The sequence below is a fragment of the Podarcis vaucheri genome (assembly GCF_965113315.1).
Source record: "Podarcis vaucheri genome assembly, chromosome: 1".
NCBI lineage: Eukaryota > Metazoa > Chordata > Lepidosauria > Squamata > Lacertidae > Podarcis > Podarcis vaucheri.
The window spans coordinates 93,894,306-93,917,529 of NC_138759.1; the positions used below are offsets into that span (position 1 = coordinate 93,894,306).

Genomic DNA, 23,224 nt, shown 5'->3' on the forward strand with positions numbered 1-23,224 from the left:
GAACATTTAAAGTCCAGAGCTTCAGAAGTTGTGAAAGGCATGTTTGCCTGAAACCCTGGAGAGAGTCAAAGTAGATATTACTGGACTACAGTATAAGGCAGCTTCCTATGGTTCTGATGCATGTTTGCTTCTAAGTACTTTTCTCGTTAGTTAATGAGGCTTTGATCCAGGTAAGCGTGGATAGGATTGTAGGGTTAGAGAAACATCCAAGTTGATTTCAGAGATCTTGGGGAAGAGGCCTGCAATCCTGTTATTAAGCTATTTTTAAAAAATGTGTCTCTGTGTGTTTATCCATAATGCTGAATTGTCAATTCACAAGGCAGAGCAAATGAGCACATAAAAAAGTTTTATAAGGAGAAAAGTCTAAGTGATGGAAATAGTAAAAGGAAAAGTAATTAAAATAATAGCCCATGCAGCAAATTTATGGAATTTAAGAAGAGCCACATAATCAACAAAAGAGGGATGCTCTCACATGTTTATTGACACCATAGACAGGAAAAGCAAAAGGCAATCTGATGAGCACAATTAAAGCAATTGGCACTGCCTGGCTTTCAGATCAAGGCTGTCTCCCTTTCCTTCCTCCTGCGACAACCATCACTTCATTGTCATACCCTCCAGCTTCTGTACCATTTTCTTCTCTAGCAATTCTTTCTGTTATTTTGTGCGTAAGGTATAGTTTTGGACTTGCATTCTCCCAGGTAAGATGTTTGTAAGGAGAAGGGAGGAACAAGAAAAGAGGTGTAGCAGTCATCTTATTCAGAAGGCGGCCAGAGGATGGTGAAATGCAAAGCAGGCTGTGAAGAGCCCCAAAAGGATTTCACTGGACAGGGTGAATGGGCAATAAAATGGCAACTGACGTGCAACACACAGAAGAGATAGAAATCCATGTTGCAGCCACACATGAAGTACTATGTCCCGTTACAGTTCCCCCATCTCATTAAAGGGCAGCATAGAACTGGAAAATGTTTAGGAAAGGATGCACAAAATAAGCAGGAATTTGGAGCGCCTTTCTTATAAGGAAAATGCTAAACTGTTTGGGGCTCCCATACGCCTTCTGATTGTGTGGAGGCCTTCTAGTATGAATCAGCTATGACCGTTAGTGAAAATGCAGCCTCTCTTTCTGTGATCCGGCTACATAACAGACTGATCTTCATTGTACCAAACTAAGTCCTGCCTAAGTTCTGGTATCCTGCCTATGCTGCAAGCAAAGTTGGCTGTGACAAGAGATAGGGTCTTCTCCATGGCTGCACCCAACTTATGAAATAGCTTACCCCATAACACCCAGGTGGCTCCGTCTCTTCTGGCAGTGCTTAACATATAATACCTATTATCATGTAAAGAACCTTTCCCCTCCCCATAAGACCAGTAAGCACCAAGTCCAAAATTATTCAATTGGGCATGACTCAGCTATAAAGAGAGAACTTTAGAATGCACTGGTATAATTCCATGAGTCAGGTATGCGCAGAAAAGCAGCACCTCTGTATTGGTGTGACAGCAGGAGAAGTATGCACACTCGGCGTAGCTGTTTACTCCAAGATTAACAAGATATTTCATATAAATAATATCAAGAGAAATTCATATTGATTTTCTCATTTGAGAACATTACTATTTCTTAATAATGAGCCCGGGGCTCTCCCGATTACAAAAAGCCTGAGAAAATTAAAACATCAACTAAACATTCAAAAAGAAGGAATCATCATCAGGAATCAATCACATTTGGTTGCACAGATGGCAATATATAGTTAATGTTACCTTCCTTGCACTTGTAGCACTAAGTTGCACCCATAGGAGTCCAAATGACAAGGAGTGTTAGCTCTTGCTGACCCAATCCACAGAGTACTCTCTCTTCCATTTCTTTCAGGAAATCCAAAGTCGGACCATCTTATGTCCTGTTGCAAGGATACACTTCAGGTAAAGCAATCATGTTTTGAATATATGTTGTGTTACTAAGCACCCTCCACCTCTTTGATTTTTTCTCATCCTTTGTGGGTATAGCATCTTCAGAAAGCTCTATCTACTTTTCTCCCTGCCCCCATCCTCCGCTAAGATTGCCATAGGGTATATGTGCCATTAGAGAGATTCAGTGAAATGAATCAGAACTGAAAAATTAAGTTCAATAGAGCTAACCTTTGCGCTAACAGAGCTAAGGGAACCTTGTTTAGGGAAACAGCTTTTAATCTAGATATGTACACTTCACGCCAGTCAAATCATTCTTCGTGGCCTATAAAGTGGTGGGTTCAGAGGGCCATTCACCAAGTGGCAGGTTTCCTCAATGTAAATACTGGCTAGGGAGTTACAGGCAACCATCTAATCATCATTTTTTGTACCCGATGTGCTGTAAAATTCTCAGTACTTGACAGAAGAATACAGATGACTATGCTATCCAATAAAAAGAGGCGTCTTCCCAGGTAAGTGTTCACAAGTATGGACTCTCTCTGACATCCTGCCCTGTGGGGAGGATAATGTTTACCACATATTCTTTGGAAGGAACAGGATATACCTTTAATCTATCAATCAAATGAACAGACAAACGGATTGGCTGTTTCCATCTGCTACCACTGCACCAACGTCTGGCCAACCTAAGTGGCATTAAGTTTTATCTCACTATTCCAACAACACTCTTTGTCTGAGGAAACAAATAATTCCCTATGAGCAATTAACTAACCTGGGGGGGGGGGAAGGGAATTTGTAATCACAGTGTCACCACAGTTTGGTGAATCTGTATGATTTCTAGAACATAAGAAGAGCTTGCTGGATCAGGCCAGTGGCCTAGCTAGTCCAACATCCTGTTCTCACAACGGCCAATCAGATGCCTGTGGGAAACCAACAAGTGGGATTCGGGCACAAGAGCACTCTCCCCTTCTGCAGTTTCCAGCAACTAGTATTTAGAAACATTGCTGCCTCCAACTGTGGAGGCCCAGGGTAGCCACCATGGATAGTAGCCATTCAATTTTAGATACTATTCATTCTTAATTGGTAGAGCTCCAATCTCTTATCCCAGGTATTGGAGGGGGGCAAATGTGTCACTACATTGGGGGCTGCATGCCAGCAGGGGCGTGGGGCCCAAAGCAAAAAATGTGCAGGCCACCCCCACCCACCTCTCTTTGGACTACAACTCCCATTATCCTTGATTATTGGTCATGTTGGCCAGGGCAGATGGAAGGCACCAGGTTGGGGAAAGTTGGAAGAGACCTTCTTTCCAGTCACCACCCCTCTAACCTCAGGTGGTAGGAGACTCAGAGAAGTGCCTCAAATGATGAATGTAGTATTCATGTCACAGAGGGCAGTCATTTAGTTATGCAGAGAACAATATACCTAGAATTTGGGCTCCTTTAAAACAAACAATAGAATCAACATGCCATGAAGGTTTAAAGGCAATTCATGGCATTTTGGTTGCTGATGTACAGAAATGAGACTCATTTCATTATTTAAACAGCCATTAATTGAACTTATTGGGGAGAATATACATTTGGTGCTCTAACCAAAAAAGAAGGGTGCAAATTAATTGTCCATGAAAAGTAAAAATAGTTCTGCTCAGATCCTTTATCATTTTATGTATCAAATGCATAATATTTACTTTGTAAAATCTATTAAACTGGAAAAAAATACAATTCTAAGCTATCCAAACTAACCCAGTACTTATGTGAAAGGAAAATGCTTGAAGTGTCAGCTCTTGCCACATTCCAGATTTATTTAAGAGGTGTTTGTGTGCTTGATCTACATATCTAATAATTTTTGCATACCTGGACACTTTTTGCCACTCTCTGTGCTACCCTGGCTGGTATAATTAATCTAATGGACAGTTGATTCAATGCCAAATCACCTAAAACAATGGCTACAATTTGTCCAAAAAGACAGCTGATCAATTACCAATTTGTTCAGCAAGATAGTCAAGCCAGTGGTATATATCTAAAGAACAGAATAAAAATGATAACCCTCCTCAACTATGTAAATATGAAACCACATTGTGCCAAGTCAAAGCCAGGGGTCCACTTATTTCCATGCTGTCTTCTTCAGCTGGCGATTGCTCTCCAGGGCCTCAGATATAGCTCTCTCCTATGCTATAATCTAAGATCTTGTAACAGAAGATGCAAGTGATACATCCTTCTGCATGTAAAAGATGGGTTCTACTGCTAAGCTATGGACCTTCCTTCATATAGTTGCAGGTAGCATATCCATCCAGGGGTCCTAGCATGCTGCTTATTCATTATAAGCCATGGTTTATATCTTACCATGGCATGGAAACACAAGCATTATACCTTTGTCTTGGATTTTGTATGTAATATATATGTACATTCTGGAAAACATCACTACCAAATAGCACCAACTTTATTACATTGTGCAGCAGGAAACTCTTCTAGCCTCTCGGCCACAGTCTGGAGAAACACCAGTATTGTAGATCCCTGCTCTACATAACAGAGTTCTCCAGCTTTCTTGGTCCTAAATGGTTTGGGAGCACATTTTCTATATGAACTAAGATTGACCGCAGAGAACCTCACTGCAGTCCTACCAGCCAGTTAGATTGGCAATCAGAAGAGACAAGGTCTTTTCATTCATAGACTCATAGAATTGTAGAGCTGAAAGGGAATCCATGGGTCATCTAGTCCAACATGTGTAGAGCCTTACATTTGTCCCTATTGAAATTCATTTTGTTAGTTTTAGCCCAGTCCTCCAATCTGTTAAGAACATTTTTAATTCTGATTCTGGCTTCATGTTTGTAGAACTCACTTCCCCAAGAGATAGATCCGGCTCTTTTCCTGCTTTCCTTTAGGTAGGCCGAAACAATTTTGATCTACCTTTAGTTAAAGAGCTTGGGTTAGTTTAAACAACCATGACTCTTTCGTCAAACTCTTGTATAAGATGGCTTTAGTGGGATGGCTGGTCAGTTTTTGTTTGTGCTGTTCTCTTATTTTTAATATGTTAGATGAGAAATGAGTAACCTCTGAGTTGTGGGCTAATTTGGCCCATGAGGCAAACAACACGATGTGTGGCATCAGGCATGAGCCAAGTAAAGACTTGGTAAGACTGGGAGCTTCAAGTGCACTCCTGATGGTTTCTTGGCAAGCAGGGCTTATTGACAGCTGATCGCCACTGTCAGAGAGCTCCAAGGGGATTGGCTGCACTAGGTTCTGCTCGCCTGTCAAAGTTAGCCAGTGTGGGGTAGGTGTAGTAAGGATGTGACCTACTGGCCAGATCTAGTGCCTCACCACGGTTGTTGAACACAGATGCAATTTCAAAATTTGGTGACCATATGCCATTTTGGGAAAATGTTACATTTTGAAAGGTGGCTTAGAAATCTTGAAATAAATGAACAGTAGTCCAAGCTTTTGCATACTAGAAACATTCAGTAAATCCTAACTCCCTAGAAGATAGCACATCTTTTTCTGAGATTCAATCCCTGGGAATCGTCAAGGTGAATGATAAGGTTCCAGATGAACGAAAAAACAGTAGGGGGTTACTTGATTTACAGAAAGAAATACTAAAGCCTAATACAAACATTTGTCAGAAGCTTCAAGAAGCTGCAAAGGAAAAAGTTGTGCTCTAAGCTTTCCACAGTCATAAAATTTAAAATCCAATACAAGTATTTCAGTGATAAAGTTAAGGGTAATAACCATTCCTATACTTTAATCTCACACCTAAATACTTTCTGAATTCTGCCACAACTTAAGAAGAAAGAGAGCGAGCTTAATCAATATTAGATTTTTAAGAGGGTTCTTTTTTTTAAAATGCCGCAGTCTCAGTAAATACCTGACATGATTATGGGAAAAATAGTTTTTATCCAATGAACTGAAAAGAAATTGCTAAGTACTGAAATCTTGGCACAATGGGCTGCTCTTTCTTTTACAGTAAAAAGATCCACAGCTAAAAGAAATGCATTTTATAAGTATCCCAACCATAACAGATGGCACATTACCTTCTGAATTACATTTATTTTGCTTGCTGCTTACAATAGAGCTAATATACCCATATGTCACTTTAAGAGGACTTATTTCTATTTAAGCTTCATGTATATATCTTGCCTATGATTTATATCTCAAAATTCTATAATGTAATATCAAGTGAACAAAAAAAATCCTGGATGATGTGAGATACTGCTCATACATTAAAATAATGGAATCATTACCTTAAGTCACACAACTGTAAATGATAAACAGCACAATCTAAATTTCAAACAACTTCTAAATGGCCCTATTAATCACTATAAATAAAAAAAGGGTAGATGGCCTTCTCGTACCCTTCAAATCACCTTAGAAAACTATCTAAATAAAACCTAAAATAAACAGCAGAAACAGATGGGAACTTATAAGAAAACCCATCCATGGCTAAGAAGTCTTTCTTGGTATCTGGTCTGGACTTTTAAATGGGGCTTCATGCCATGACTGAATGAGCTTTTGGCCTCATCATAGGCCTATTCAAGCCTTCAAAAGAATGCATGATTGCTTAAACCAGGGAGAGGCAACAGGCACCCATAAACAGAATTCAATCCAATATCCCTGGGCACATTGAGGTTTCTGTTCCACCACAGACTTTTTTGTGCGGGGGGTTGCAGGAGGGAGGAGAGGAAAGTTCCACTGCACAAGGAGAAGTCTGTGGTGTGAGCAGAACTGCAATGCTGGATACAACCCTAAGCGCACCTACATGTATATTTGTGAATATTCCCCTACCACACATCAAACTCTTACTTATGCATACAGTGTAACGAAGACCAAAAACACAGAGTTATAGAAACAAGTCAATGGCACCCCAACCCTGACTATTTGGTCAGGCAAATCTATAACTATATTTCATTATTATTATTATTAAAAAAAAACCTTGATACTTCATCTCTCCATAAACTGTAATGATACTTAGCTTTTATACTGTGTTTTTGACCTTTCAAAGAGCTTCACATACCATTTTACAGCAACCCTATGAGGCTGGTCAAGCAATATTATCCTTATTCGCTGCTGAGGGAGATTAAGCATGAGAAAAATAGCAGCTTGGAGGCCATCTAGTGAGGTCATGGTGGTGAGATTTGAAACACAGACTTCCCAATTCCCAGCAAGTGTGTTGTAGGGGTTGGAGTGTCATACTTAGACCAGAAAGAACCAGATTCAAATTCCCACTTAATAATGATGCTCACTTGGAGATTTTGGCCTCGTGATTACCTCTTAGCAAAACCTTCACAGGGGCCAAATGAAGGCTGAGCAGTAACAACAATATACACTATCTTGAGCTCCTTGAAGGAAAAGCACACAGGTGGCACTGTGGGACACAAGTGGCGCTGTTCTCTAAACCACTGAGCCTCTTGGGCTTGCCGATCAGAAGGTTGGGGGTTGGAATCCCTGTGATGGGGTGTCCCAGCCCCTGCCAACCTAGCAGTTCGAAAGCACACCAGTGCAAGTAGATAAATAGGTACTGCCGCAGCAGGAAGGTAAATGGTGTTTCAATCATGGTGTTCCGTTGCGTCTGAAGTGGTTTAGTCATGCTGGCCACATGACCCAGAAAGCTATCTGTGGACAAATGCCAGCTCACTCAGCCTGAAAGCGAGATGAGCACTGCAACCTCGTAGTCGTCTTTGACTGGACGCAACCATCCAGGGGTCCTTTACCTTTACCTACACTATCTTGAGCTCCTTGAAGGAAAAGCAGGCTAAAAACATGATAAATGAATTAAAAATTACAGTATGCTACACTAATTACTGGCTGTGTAAGAACCAGAAGATTCCCTAGGTGTTTCTGTATAGTTTCAACATGAAAAGGACAAGAAGAGGTTAATAACGCACCTGGAAACTTTCTGGCTTGTCTTCAAATAGCCTAGCAATATACTTATAGTCAGCGTAAGACCAGTATTTACACAACTCATAACCACTGAATGGTCCACAGGAGCGCGATGGCTGTTTCCCACTCCAGGCCAGAAACTCTTCAAGTGTAGCTTCCACGTAGCTGCATTCCGTTTCAAACAGAGGAGCTAAAGCAATATAAGCAGAGACAGCATTACATGCACACTGAACACAATGCCAATAATAAAGAATAGATATGGAGCGAGGCAGTTTAGTAGATAAAACAATAACTTTTGTGTCTCAGCTCAGACTGCTGGTTAAATGCAATATAAAACCACAAATGAAATTACAGCAGCTTGAATGTCTCAGATGAAATGCAGCACAAATGACGAACTCTATGACTAATTCCTTAGGATTGATGGTCACTCTGAATTTTACTCTGTTGTTTGTATAACTAGAAGGGTTCGTGTATCTAGAGGCCTCAGCTTCCTAGGTTTTCCTTTCTGAAAAAGTAGCTTTTTAGGGGGAAATGTCTTAGGACATGTAAACACACAACTGCTTTAAGGAACAGGGGCCCTGATCCATGCTAAGGTCCACAGCCCCCAATCTTAAAATGTGTAAAGCTGGCAATCCAGAAGCATTGTGCTTTTTTAAATATTCCAATTCTCAGAAGACTCTGGGAGAGTTTAGAAAATCAAATCCTGGCTCAGTGAAATGAGAAATGAATTCACCTTTCCCCCACACATGCAGCCCCTTCGGTCCTCCCTTTGTGTATTATAGAAGCCTGTAATTAACCATAGTTTTCCATTTCAAGCAAACTGGGAAACGATGGATAGCGGAATACATCATGTCTTGTTTGCTTGCACTGCAAAGGGAGAAGCAGAGCAGCTTTATGCCATTATTGAATTGAGTTATAATTCTCCAAACTTGGTTTCTGACTGGATCCCAAAGAGCTGCTGGTATCAGGACTTCCGGGGTGGCGCCATCGGTAATGGCAGACTCCCTCTGATCCGGAGGGACTAGCTCCACGGAAAACGGGTCTTCCCGCTACGGCGAAGCGGGGACCCTTTCAAAAATCACAGGTGGATGAAGCCTGTGACCATGGGACTCGGCGGGCACCTTTAGCGCCCCCCAACTCGTAAAGGAACCCCGTTACGGGCTCCGGAGCGAAGAGGGGCAAGTGGTGCGGTGCTGAGAGTCAACTGCTTCCATGGAGCGAAGCCGCATAGCCGTTGCCGGAGAGCGCTGCCTTTTTCCTGGGACAATTTGGCTTTCAAAACAATTACCCGTGAGTAATTTAATTTTGGACAATTGGACTTTAAAAAATGACCTGCGAGTAGAAAGGAAAATCGGACGAATAAATTCTTATTAATTTGGTGCTGAAACGGGAAGGTCTAAACAGGAAGTCAGCCTTCCATTTCTTGTAGATAGATTAAAGCAAAGACATGTCAAACTAAAGTTTCAGAAAATAGTTTCTAAAGGATTAACCTTCATCATTTAAAATTGTTGAACCCCCTTCGGGAGCAGGAGAAGAGGGGGATTTTTCTGGACTGTTTAAACCTGCAGAAGAGAGTGTAAAGAAAAGTAATTTTCCACCGTCTTGAACCTGGGAGCCGGGTGTCAGAACTCACGTTCTTAAGGAAGCTCACTGACCATAGACAAACATTTTTGACAGATAGTGAAAAGAAGAGAAACATAGTGATTCCATTGTTCTCCTTCACATTTTAAAGGAACAAATATTGACAAAATATCTGAAAAAGGAAACTTTGTTGTTAGATCTGTCTTTAAAAGAAAAGAACAAATAGAAGTTCTTCCCCTAGAGGGAGCCTGTGAAACTGTTACCAAATTTGAACCGGGAAGCTCTGCAGCTGCAACAGATTACGATCGTGGGAAAGACTTCCGACCTTGCAGAACAATGTATTCAGAAGCTTTCTGTAAAACAAGTGCCCTATTGGATCAACTACATGAGAAGATGGACTTGCTGACTGTTGCGATCGGAAATTTTGGACAGGTAGTGGGTAACTATATAGAACCCACCCAGGAATCAAATCAGGAGTGTGCTCTGACAGATCAGATGAGGGAAGAAGATGTTGCTGAACCTCGGATGCCAGAGATGGAGGGAGTTGTGGCCCAGCAGGAACATGAGTTGTTGGATTTGATAAATGAACTTGGAAAAAGCCAGATTTGGAGAGATAAAGTTTTGTTTGGTTTGGAAATGGGGGGTTGGATAGACCCCCCTATGCAGGGATGTTTTGACTTTCCAAGTCTGGCAATGGGCCGTGAGATGTTTGGGGTTGTGGGGGCTCTTAATTCTGGAGGGACTTTGAAATATGTTCTTAAATACCACATGGAGTTTAGTGAGGGCTATGGAAAAGGGGCTGATTTGTCGAGAAGGGTCAAAAACACCGTCAAGCTGGAGTGCCCACGAGTGAAAGGAGCAGGAGACAAAGTAAAGTATAGGCATAAATATGAAGAAGAGCCGCGGAAGGGACATGGAAGAGACTTAAGGGCCTCGGACATGCGCCAGATTGATGGGATAGAAAGGACTGACAAAACCCGGGACCAGGAGGAAGAGACGCTGGATGAAGATTGGAAGAAAATTTGAAAAAAAATTTTTTATTAGGATTGCCTTATAAAATTAATGAATGTTAGAAAAATGTTGGAACGAAATTATTTGGCTTTAGCAAAAATGTTAAAAGAATTATGTAAGAATATCTTATGGTTATGAGAAATTGGTATAAATAAGATGTAAGTTTTAAGTTTTAGGGTTCTTTATAGTAAAATAAGGTTAAAATAGACTAAGGTAATGTAATGACAGAATATTATGAAAAATGGAAAGGATTTGCTGTGATAATTAACAACTAGGATACAAAAAAAGGGAAGAGTGAGGAGGTCAATGAAAGAAGGTAATGACAGTTAAGAATTTGAGAATATTGGATTTGTTTTTAAAAATTTTGTGGCTTATTTTTGTTTTTTGATTGTACTCTGTTATCTGTTTTGTTGTTATTTTTTGATTTTGATTTTTACCAATTTGTATTGTTTGATTGTGGTTTGTTTTTCTTTTGTTCTTTCTCTTTCTTTTTCTTCTTTGTTTTTCCTGTAATTTTAAAAATCTTAATAAATATCATTAAAAAACAAAACAAAGAGCTGCTGGTATCCAAAGCACTTGGACACTCCCATCGATATCTGACCCTCTTACTTTGAACTGACTTCTTTCTTTGCATCGTCACAAACTGCTTTTTAAATTTTCATTTATTTCAAAATAGGGTTGCCATGTGGCTGGAGCTAATGTTTGGGAAACACCAAATTAACCCATACAATGTGGTAGCCAGATACAGTGGTACCTTGGGTTAGAGACATTTCAGGTTACAGACTCCGCTAACCCAGAAATAGTACCTCAGGTTAAGAACTTTGCTTCAGGATGAGAACAGAAATTGCGTGGTGGAGGCAACGGGAGGCCGTACCTCAGGTTAAAAACAGTTTCATGTTAAGAACGGACCTCCAGAACAAATTAAGTTCTTAACCCGAGGTACCACTGTACTTTTCTGAAAGGAATCAAGTTGAAAGAGGCTTCTGGTGTTAGCAGAGAAGCCCCAGTTCATATATTACTTCTCCTGTGTGGATCTATTTTGTGGGGTGAATTTTTAAACATATGATCTGGGTCTCAGTTTCAACTAGTAGAGACTAACTCATCTGTCTGAGAAATATTTCTTTTCCCTACAGCAGTGATCAGCAACATATTGTTAAGCTTGCAAATGGAGGTGTTTAAGGTGTCAGGATTTGAACAGTGCTGGGCTTATACACTGTCAATCATGTCAACATTTCAGCATGTGGGGATCTGAATACTTGTGGAGTACATAAATAGAGAGGCAGGCAGACAGCCTTGCCTTTTTGCCTAGAGGAGAAAACATTGACTACTGCCTAACTGAATGTTAAAAAATAGCCCATGTTCTTCATTTGCTCCAGTCTTGCAGATATGTATTTTTTCATGTTGTAAGCCGCCTTGAGCATGGTTTGACATATAAATAAAATTTTGTACATATGCATGTATGAGTATCTGCTAGCTCCTCCCACTTGCCATCTTGTGACCAGATTCGGGCTCCATGGCTTCACCCTCAGCCAACTTGTTTTCTTCCCCCTTGCTCTGTTTACCATCTAGCTTGATAAAGCATTCTGGAGGACTCAAAAGGTGACATGCTATTTTGTGACATTTCGGTTGGCCTAATAAATGGTATTGCCCTAATACGTTTGGAATGTTACTATTTCTATTCCCTCTGAAGCTCAAAAGGCAGAGCGTGATTTAGAAACTGGTAAGATTTTTTTTTTTAAAAAAACCCCTCTGCATAACCTCTTGCAACTGGCTTGCTATTTTATCACTTTTCTTACAGCCAGTCTGAATTTACTGGTTTCATGTCTTTTTCCAAAAGGTTATACCTTAATTGTGAGCACATAAGGGCAGTTAACAGAACGAAAACAAGAATGGCCTTTCTTTTCAAAATGCTATTAGTGACACAGACAGTTTCATTGGAGTGCCAAAACAATTCTTTCAAGGTAGTTCTTCAAAAGGTATACACACAGAGCAGGAATCCTTTATTGGAAAGATAAAGGAGCTGTTCAACAGGAAAAGAAAACAGGATGACCATCACGGCTGACTTTCAATGAGGGCCCAAAATATATTATGAAATCTGTGTGTGTGTGTGTGTGTGTGTGTGTGTGTGTGTGTAGTGTGTGTGTGTAGGACGATAAGCACCAAAATGAAGGGCTGGTACTAGCAGCATATATTCTTTGGTTTCATTTGAGACCAACTGCCTTCCAAGTGATTCAAAGGCACTGCCATTCTGTTGCAGTGTGAACTGTTCAGCTTTGCATGCATAGATGAGGGTGCATGCACAGATGGAAGCTGCACCAACTTTAGGAGAGAAACCATTGGGCAAAAACACCCCTATCCCTGCCTTGATGTGAACAGCGGCATGAGAAAGCAACTTGGAAATGCAGTGGAAGGGTTACAACCTCACAATGATTTAAGCCACTATCGTGAACACAGCCTTACTCCCATCTAGTATGGACAATGATCAGCAATGATGAGAGTTGTAGTCCAACAACATCTGGAGGGCCACCTCAGCCATATAGCTTTGCATTATATTAAATGCACTGGGAATGGGGAAGAGGGTAGTTAGGCAGCACATTAAAAAACCTACATTTGTATGGAATCAATTTCTACATCTTGTTTCTGGCAAATTCAGTCACAATTTTTCATCATACCACACGGGACTAAAGGCTGCAGTATTCTATCTTGCACTGTGTCACATATTTCCTGTGGCTAATCAGAAACCTTCATTTCTCATCAGAGCTTGTCCTTGCACCAAAAAAACCACCGTAATATATGAAATTATATACTGGACCGAAACCATTATTATTGAGGAAAGCAAATTGCAAAGGACTGCATGAATGGCAATGACAGAACAATCATTTAGCCTTCATTCCAGTACTCTTCTACAGCTGCTTAAATATGGACGCCTTTCATTCTTACAAGCAAGTCAGTGCTCCGAGGGCATTCATTCTTCATTGCTCTGACTGCATGGGAATTGCTACCATCACAAGCTCATACATTTGTTCTAATTTCCTTCAGGCAAAAGAACAAAACTTATTGTTGTAGTTTTCTATATGGCCAGCTTGGATATCAGTTTCTCTCCACCCCACCCCCTTCAGTTCACTATAAGGTTTATTGGCTAAGAATGTAAGACAGACCTGGTGATCAGGAATACAGAAATTGGCTTGGTGCTGTACAAAGACCTTCTTCAGAAATCATAACTATACCTTAAATAATAAAATTGTGCACATGCAGTTTCTAGCAAACAAGGGATGGAGGACTAGTGACCCCCCCCCCCCGGGCGAAGTAAGGCTCCAGCTCCCATCAGCCACAGTAAGCATGGCTAACGGGTGGAAGCTGTATTCCACAACACTGTGGAATGCTTTCCCCAGAGAGGCTCGTCTGGCACCTTTGCTACATATATTTAGGCACCAGGTAAAAATTTCCTCTTCTCCCAGGCCGCTGGCTAATTAAACAATCTATGTGACCTTTTAACTTGTGTGTGGTAGGGTACGTTAGTTACTACATTATTACTTTTTTGTGTTGTTTTTTTACTGCAAACTGCTCAGATGAAGGGCGGAATAGAAATTTAATACAAAATGATAATGTGTAGAACTACAGGTTCCCTGCCCTGGCATTATATTTTAGCTTGGTTCAGATATGCCCTGGGTGTACAGGGTACATAAGACAGGGCAGCAGCGGGAAACTTACCACACACATAACATTTAATGTGGGGGGGGGGGAATGGCATATGAGAAAAGGCCTCACTCATGTGATTCACCTCCACAACCCCCACAAAAGGATTGGGGGTTATTCCTGTGGTTGCACCAAATTTGTAAGTTATGGATCTGGGCTATGTATGATAGCAGCCTTTAGATTAGTTGCATTCATTTTCTCCCCTCTACTACAGTTCACTGCTTGTTATCGATGTAGAACCATGAATGCAAGACACATCACTTTGTGAAAATATGAGCTGATTAAGGGGATATTACCCCACAAAGATATATATGACTATTGAAGGACATTCAGATACATGAATTAATTTGGCAAGGACAATATTCTCATATAACTCTGGTTCTTTCTGAGATAAGCAAGGCAAATATTTGGAAAAAATCAAGAAACATCTCTCACTTGGATAGTTTATTGGAAAAATCCTCACTATTAATGGAAAAGGCAAAAAGCTGTATAGCTGGTTCCATTATCCCCAATGCAGAGACTTCGATTTAATTTATTTTTGATTCAGCAAGAAATACAAAATTATTCATTAGGCGCTTAGTGAATAATTAAAAGCTATCACCAGTACAGTCAGTCAATCATAATGAAATAACTAAATCAGAAAAATGCAGCTATCTTGGAAACATCAGCTCATTAACCTAAAATAAAATAAAATGAAAGGAACCGATGGGGCAGTCATGTCCTTCACAAGAACTGACATAAAGACACTGCGTCAATTACATATGTCACATGTTTTTCTAGGCTTGCTTTTTCTTGGCTGTAGAAAGACACATCTTTCTAGTGGGTGTGTAATGGGTTTCCCCAAAGATACCTCTGACCTATTTAGCATACAATAGTATTATGCCAGACACACACAAGTGGTGGTGGTGGGGGGGTTGCCTTAATACTGGATTTTTCAAGTTAGGGATGGAAAGGTACAGAAAGACTTTGACCTCAGTACTGCTTCCTGAGTAGAGTTTGTATCTATGGACTGAATGCTGTTGTTATCAGGTGATTATTACCAAATCCATTGGATGGCACTGGTGCTTTCCTTGTTATTCACCTCTCAGCCCATTTGCAGTTTTTAAGAAAGAGGCCTAGGGGATATAAAGATTGGGCATTTGCAGCATTCTTTTCCCACCCTCATTCACTCACACTTCAAAAATGTCTAGAGGTGTGTGCATGAAAGCAGGTGCAGTCATTTGGTAAGTCTCCAAACAGTGAGGACACCCAAGGTAACCTGAGAGTCAAGCTCACAAATGACTCTCATCTGCTTCAAAAAGCACTGGAGTTTGTGCCAAAGGCAACATGTCCCTCCTAAACAGCAAGTAACTATATTTTGGGAATTGGGTGTTCCATCTCTGATGCCTTTTCATTTCTGCAGTTGCCAGCAGTAGCAGCACACAGGCAGCTACAAAGCTGTAGGGATGGTAGATTTGTTGCAATATTTAGGAGAGATATTAATATGTATTCTATTACTGGAGTTCTGATTGATCTCAGTGAATAGAGGACAAATGATGAAATGTGTATTACTCTTGGCGATTTTCGTTTAAAAATATATAAATACTTTGCACAACATCAGTAATCAAAGAATTTAAAAGGATTTTGCATGAATGAAGCTGCATAAAATATTTATAATACTGATAAGCGGCATTGTATTGGGAAGGGAACAGTTGCCAGCTAGTCAATAATCCATTGCCTCTAACCACAACTGGCTTAAGCCCTCTTGGCTGCTCAGCCTCAGCAAACAAACTGCAGGAAGTCCTGGAGGTCAGAGACTGCCAGGCTCAGCTGCCCCATAGCCAACCAGCAACACTGTTGTGTCCAATAACAGAAGCTGCAACACACTCTGGCAAAGGGGCCGTGGTACCCTGCTCCCTGTGTGGTAACTGCTCTGACCAGGTATCTGTTTCCTCCCCAAAGCTCAACACAGGTGCATTGTTAGGGGATAGCCCAGGGGTCTGAGCCCTAGAGCTCCTGATCCTTTCCCTTGGCAAAGTGTAGTGCTGATGTGCCGATCTCACAAATCCACCACCTTAATTTGTCCAGATATGCCTGTATGTATAAATTAATGCACGCATGGGTCTGTGCCCTAATAACCATTCAAATCCTTGAACAGCCTGTGCTGGCAAAGCGGGGAACACTGTTACTCTAGCTCAGTGGGGACAAAATCCTTTCCTAATAAGGATTCCTCTTATTATGGAGAAACCTCGCCAAAACATGGTGATCCCAACAAGAAAAGGCATCCGTCTTTTATGTACAGTATATTTATATTCATAATTGTGCTACAGCATGTTTTTATGGAACATCTACAAGACATCTTCCTTTGCAGCCATTGCGGCTGTACCACAAAACATACCAAAGTATATTCATGTATGCAAATTCATCATACATAAATATTCAGTGCCCGTTTGACAGGTGAGCAGAACAAGCCAACTGTCCATCATGTGGCTTCATAAAAATGGCATGTGAGCGACGTCAAATTTGGCCCACGAGAACGATCCTCATAAGGATCTGGTTTTTAGAGCCAAAAAAAGTTTACCACCCCATGACCAGAGCACGGGTAGGTTGATAGGATATCAATGGACTACGATTCCCATCATTCCTGACCACTGAATGCCCTGCTGGCTGAGGCTGATGGAAGCTGGTTATAAGTGACACCCGGAGGGCCACAAGTTCCCCACCTCTGTTTTTGTGAGTGGCTCCTCCCATAAGAATTCCTGTGTGTGCTTAAGATCTTGCCCTAAATGCTACCACTATATGACCTAAGTTTTGGACATTGACAGAGCAAGTCACGGTGGCATTCATTCTGTCAAACCCTTCTTAGGAATGCATGCTAGGCCTACTTTCTACTATCCATTCGGGACAATCTTAGCCATTTTTATTCCAGAATACTTGGGGGTGATATGTGTGCTTAAGATGCTTTTTAAAAAAAAAAAATTAACAAAAATTATTTATCTTTATCAGGAAATATTTAACAGCTGATTTCTGCATGGCATGTTCTGTTGGTTTTATGTTTGTTCAGTGTTTAATGATGTTTTATTTGTTATTCTAAGATTTTTTTTCATGTTTAGGATTTTTATTATGATTGTGTGTCATCTTGTTCTAGACTGACATGTGGGACAAATGTTTTAAAATAAAATAAAAACATAAATGTAAGGAGAAGTGTGGAACAGGGCTGCACATTGCATTTAAGCATCCCCTACCTGTGCCCGTGTCCTTCATTCCTATTCGAAAACGCATTCTCTTTCCAGCCAATAGCTTAGCAAGATATATAGCATTCCAGTGAAGTGCTGGCCAATCAAAAGCCATGTTGCAGAAAACTGCAGGTTTCTGGAGAGACATCACAATTTCTCTGGCTTCTTCTGGTGTAAAAGGTTTGACATCACCACCTACAATAAAAAAGAGCAAATTTTGATAGATGATTAATCATGTAAGAACAGTTACCTGTCATCTCATGGTCCCAAACCCATAAATTATTAGACTCTCCTGATTAAACCTGAATTCTTACCCCCTCCCCTCCACACTTCAAACATTTTGTTTCATCATTTATTTATTTTTTGCAGTCCTGACAGTGTAATTTTTTATGTTAAATGAGAATTTAAAGCAGCCCATTAACATCCAGAATATAAATATCTTGGTAAATATTTATGATTTCCTAATGTGCAGCATAGCCCTAGTAATTTAGAATTAGTCTGACATTCATCACAAGTCTCCTAATTAAGGAATGTTCAAAGGACACATTTTGAGATAAACCTAAAATGTGTTGCAGGGGAGGGGACACCCAATGCAGGCAAACATTCCTTTCAAAAATGGGAGGGGGGATAAGTACAGGTTGTTGTCAATGTGATGGCAGAATGTGCTGATGCATCCAGTTTTAGCTAATTAATTAAATATACTTTGTAATGCAAGACTGATGAAGCAGCTTTCAAAAGATCATCTAGTTCTACCTTTAAAAAAATGTTGTGTGCTAACCCAAGGACTATGCTAATCCCAGATTTCAATTTAGCCCTGAGATTTATATGCCCCACTGAAACTGTCAACCTGAAATGTTGGCAGCCTTGGATAAACTCGGCAGGTTTACAACAACTTCCCTAAAGGGACATGTTAAGAGGAAGGAACTGCTTTTTTCAATAAACAAATGTAACGATCCCGCAGAATAAAAGAAGCAGACTGTATCTAGAGATCATAAAAACATCACAACATTGATTTAATGTCCCAACAAGAATTTAATAAAAAGGAATTTTTAAATGTGCATGGATTTTTGTTGTTGTTCACTGTTATATATATATCTCACATAACAACTTATTTCAATCACAGTCAGCTCTGAATATTGGACCAAGGAAGAAACATGCTGTAAAGTAATCTCTCTTTCCCTTCTCTTGTAGGCCCCACAGGAAAAATTCCTGGAAATGTAAAATATTTCTGTTCTATCTTTCATTTTTTTCAAATCAACGTGGTTCAGGAACATTTTCAAAACCAGCAACAATGACCATGTCAAATTAAGAGGAAGCAAAGTAACAAAATGGGCAGCAAAGTTTCAGCAAGTGGTAGATAAAAAAGCAATTTAAAATAATTGGACCGCTAAAGCCACTTAAAACCCATCATATGTCCCGGCAGGCAAACAGAATACTCTTTACCCGACACATAAAAGTAAACAATTTTGGTGCAAAGTGACCACCATGTGTAAGGTATTTCCACTGATGAGCCACCATAACTGGGAAGGCCCTGTCTCCAAAAGCCATCCCCCTTAGAAGGTGGGGACACCCAGTGCCAGATCTCTATATAGATGATCTCAACAACAAACAAGTTCATTTTTAACTGAGATCTTCTGAAACGCTGTTCTGATACTGTTTAGATCCTTGGATGTTTAAAACCAGAACTTTGAATGAGCTAAGAAACAAACGAGTAGGTAATCAAGGTATCTAAATACTGGTGAAATATAGCTCATTCAGTATATATATAATAATGGGTCTACTACATCCCCATATACTTCCCAGCAGAACCAGTTATTTAGATTCATTACCTACCTGTACAATCCCCGTATCCAGCTAGTACTAATGCAAACATCAAAGAAATCCCCTCCAAGGTCTAAAAAGGGCATGCCAAGATTGTGGAAAGACCACAGTTATAAAAATCACTACCTGGTATATCTGTTACTGAATCTATCATAACCTTATGAAGCTTGGGAATACATAAAAGTTATTGGACAAACCTACTCAAGCATCAAAGATATCACTAAGGAGGCTCTCACAGACGTCCATGGGAATTGAAACTCCCACCCCTTCTGTTGAAAAAGTTCATTAAACAGTCAGTGTTCTTGTCAAAGAGCATAAAAATTGGATAAAACTATCTACTTGAGCAGAGCAAGGTGAGAATCATCATCAAAGCCAAGGACTAGCATCATTTGGGTGGGTGGCACTGTAGGTTAAACCACAGAGCCTAGGACTTGCTGATCAGAAGGTTGGCGGTTCGAATCCCTGCAACGGGGTGAGCTCCTGTTGCTTGGTCCCTGCTCCTGCCAGCCTAGCAGGTTTGAAAGCACGTCAAAGCACAAGTAGATAAATAGGCACCACTCCGGCAGGAAGGTAAACGGCATTTCCATGCGCTGCTCTGGTTCGCCAGAAGCGGCTTAGTCATGCTGGCCGCATGACCTGGAAGCTGTACCCCGGCTCCCTCGGCCAATAAAGTGAGATGAGTCTGCAACCCCAGAGTCGTCTGCGACTGGATCTAATGGTCAGAGGTCCCTTTACCTGTATACATGTTAAACACATGGTTTGCCCTTGAGTTCGCACATTGTATTTTGGAAACAGCCAACAAATGGGGAGCAGTGACGTGGGATGTGGGATGGCATTAGCCCTTTACCCCCCCCCTTGTAGTCTCAAAGTGCAGCAGGCCATACCAGAACTGCAGCAGGAGGGGTGGGACAGCTAAATCCACCCATTTCCCATCCTAGAATCTTAATCTATACCAGGATCCCCTTGTGGCTATTTCTGAAAGAAAATTCATGGGTCCAAGATGGACAAACTATGTGATTAACATCACAGGTAGGTTGGTCCTCAAATAACCAAATTCTAAGACCTTCACTGGAAATGTGGTTCACTCATATATGAATGCAACTTGCAGTGGATTTCTTTTAAAATGGATGCTTTTTACTTAGCTGTTCTATAGGTTAGCTTTTATTTTTATAACCTCCTTTCATGAGCAACAGACCACTTGACAGCGTGACATTTCTAAAACCAAGGAGGCACGAATGAAACCTAGCCCTTGGCCTTACCCTCTGCTACGCTACAAGTCCAATGCACGTGGGGGTCTCACAGGAGCTGTATTCCTTGCCATATGTTGTTTCTTATCCTGGCAAAAGGAAATCTATGGGTTATCAAGCAACAAGCTGAATACAGAGAAAAAATATATCAAATGGAGAAGGGTGTCCAGCTGTGAGCAAGGATTGCAGACGCAGTTGCAAGTCCAGGCAAGCTGGCTTTCAGGATTGATTAACTGGCTGGTATTGAGCATATCTTTGGGATGACCCTCAGCTAGAGATTAAGGGCAACGGTTTGTTTGTTTTTTAATGCTAGATGGTAGTGGGATATAATAAGTTGTGAGGACTTAAGCCTTTTTACAAAGTCCCACATCCTCATGCTGATACATTGCACCCTTGTACTGTTATAGTTAATTACATTTCTAACATGCATTTGTTTTAGTGCAATAAAGCACAGAGCTAGCTTCTCATGACCTGGCAGCTGTGCTGGCCTTATTCATCTTTTTGATTTTCCAACACCCAGGAAAACACAATCACAGCTGTTCTTTTGCTCATTAGAAAAGCCAATCACCTTGCAAAGTTCACAATTTTTAAAACATCAAATATACATTTAAAGATTAAAAATTAAACGTATAACGTGGTTATTTGTAAAATAAAATAAAAACATGATACCAAGCTGTTTTAAAACCCTTCTTCCCCGTAAGATACCATCTTGCTGTCTGATCACATGTAGAAAGACAAGATATGGAAGTCTGCATATGCTCTTACTTACCTGGAGCCAGGTTGGAGCAGCCAGCTCTGCTTGCACACCTAGGTCCAAAAAAGCACAGAGCCCTCTCTGCCCTCCACTGCACTGTTGTGACCAGCCTTCCTTGGCAATGATTGCTTTTTTGTTGGGTAAATCGATTTTTCATTATATTTTCAGACCCCCAACTAGCTATAAATAAAAAAAACTGGGCCTGAGATTTCCATGAGACATGAGTTACCTTCTAGGAAGCTGAAGTGTCCTGTGAGCAGTATTTCCTTTTGAGAAGCATCAAATGATGCAGACTCAGGGAATAATAAAGACAAAATGTTCATTTTGTCTGGAATTACTTATAGCTATCTCATATGAAGTTCTCAAGATTGACTTAAACTTTACTATTCCAGAGAATGAAAATATAGGGTCGAGATGTTTTATGTTGTTCAGAGTAATTGGATTGGATGCTATTTGAGACTTGGGCTCAGCTGAGTTCCACCTGTGCTGAAAAGGCAACTTTTGCCAATTCCATCTTCCCTCTGCTGCCTAAAAAGCTCCTCTGGGAGATTGGAGAACACTCTGGCACTGTGGGGTTGAGGGGTACTTAGTAAAATTCAGTTTCCTGGTCTCTACCTTCTATGGGGAATTTGTGCTAGATCCCAGCATCCCCCACAAAAGGAACAAGCCCACCCGTTCTTAATTGTTATTACAGTTTGAGATAGCCACCTGCTAACTAAAACAACAGCTATGTCTGTAAGATGCTGTCAACAACTGAAGGTGAATCGGACTACTATACCATGAACAAATCCATATGGTTTCTAAGACCAGTATATAATGGTTGGCCATACCATTGTTGTTGGTAGCCTGTCTCACTAAAGAATGTCACAACCGTCCCAAGGAAACAAAAGTCCAAATTACACATGCAGCAATGCACATGCAGAACCAGTTCTATCGCAAATGCAGTTCTATTACTGCACCACATGGAAAGCTATGTCAAGTGGCTTCCAACACTCTTTGAGCAGTTCCAACCATGTAAATTGCAAGCCTTCCTGCACCAGAACTAACAAGCACTTTGGTGTGCAATTTTTTTGCATGCAAGATTCCACCCTCCATACTGTCTTCAGAAAATATACATCATGTTTTGAAAACCATTTTAAACATTTTCAAAGTAGGGGAAAAACAAAACCCTGACTGAAAACTGTTCAAACTTTTCAATTAATCGCTGAGAATTCTACAGAACTGGGGGAAATAAAGAATTTAGCACCACAGGGTTACTGCAGAAAAGTGAACTCCATGTTGTTAAGAAGTTAAATGTACTGTCAATTATTTAGAATAATTTAGCAAATTAGAAGAATTCATTACATGTCAGCAGTTGTCTTCTGCCAACATACCCTGCTGATTAAATATGGGGTTTAATTGAGAGGTTTTAGAATAATTTTCCAAAGAAAGAACCAGTTTCACTAAAATAACACTTTATTTTTAGAGTAAGCTATATATCCAGCTGTTACTCTAACAAGCACATAATAATGTATCAGCCTAACATCTTGGGGCATTGGGGTGGGCTGGGGGAACAACTGTGAGTTTAAAAAAATGAAGCCCCTTTTGTGTAAAAATCAAAAAGAAGATAAAGTCATTCACAGGATTATGAGGAAATGCAATTTTCCAGTTAATAGACAGGGTACGTCTAGTAGTGTCAGAAGACTATTTAGTGGCTCTGGTGAGATCTCATTTCTGTAAATTCTGTTTAACTGGGCACTTATTTATTAATTTTCACAGAGCCCAAACTCAATTTCACATTTTGGCTGCATATAGTTAGCATAATTTGCATGTCACCTATAGCCAACCAAAATTTTAAAATAAAATAAAATAAAGATTCAAAATATTTCAGAAAGATGCATCAGTGAGTTTAAAACTCTAGCCTCTCTAAAGCATGGGTGGCAAACCTGTGGCCCTGCAAATGTTGCTGGACTACATCTCTCATCATCCCTGACTGTCTGGGGCTGATGGAAGATGGAATCTGAATGAGCAAATGTTCCCTGTCCTAGAGCTTGTTGTTGTTTAGTCGTTTAGTCGTGTCCGACTCTTCAAGACCCCATGGACCAGAGCACGCCAGGCACTCCTGTCTTCCACTGCCTCCCACAGTTTGGTCAAACTCAT

The 23,224-nt window shown here is 40.5% G+C and overlaps 1 protein-coding gene across 4 annotated transcripts in view; it reads right to left on the reverse strand.

Annotated features, from left to right (window-relative positions):
* Window positions 1-23,224, reverse strand: part of HSPBAP1 (HSPB1 associated protein 1) — a 53,558-nt gene that overhangs the window by 21,915 nt on the left and 8,419 nt on the right. For 3 of the 4 annotated variants that reach the window (XR_014222839.1, XM_082235620.1, XM_082235618.1), the window contains 3 exons: window positions 17,273-17,458; window positions 7,766-7,950; window positions 1,753-1,889 (listed from right to left, as the gene is read on the reverse strand). Coding sequence is in view for 3 of the 4 variants with exons in the window: in XM_082235618.1 (XP_082091744.1) it covers window positions 1,753-1,889; window positions 7,766-7,950; window positions 17,273-17,458 (508 nt within the window). In the remaining variant the exon portion in view is untranslated. Of the gene's footprint in view, window positions 1-1,752; window positions 1,890-7,765; window positions 7,951-17,272; window positions 17,459-19,423; window positions 19,516-23,224 lie in introns of those variants that run through there. The other variant, XM_082235619.1, reaches the window with a different exon arrangement.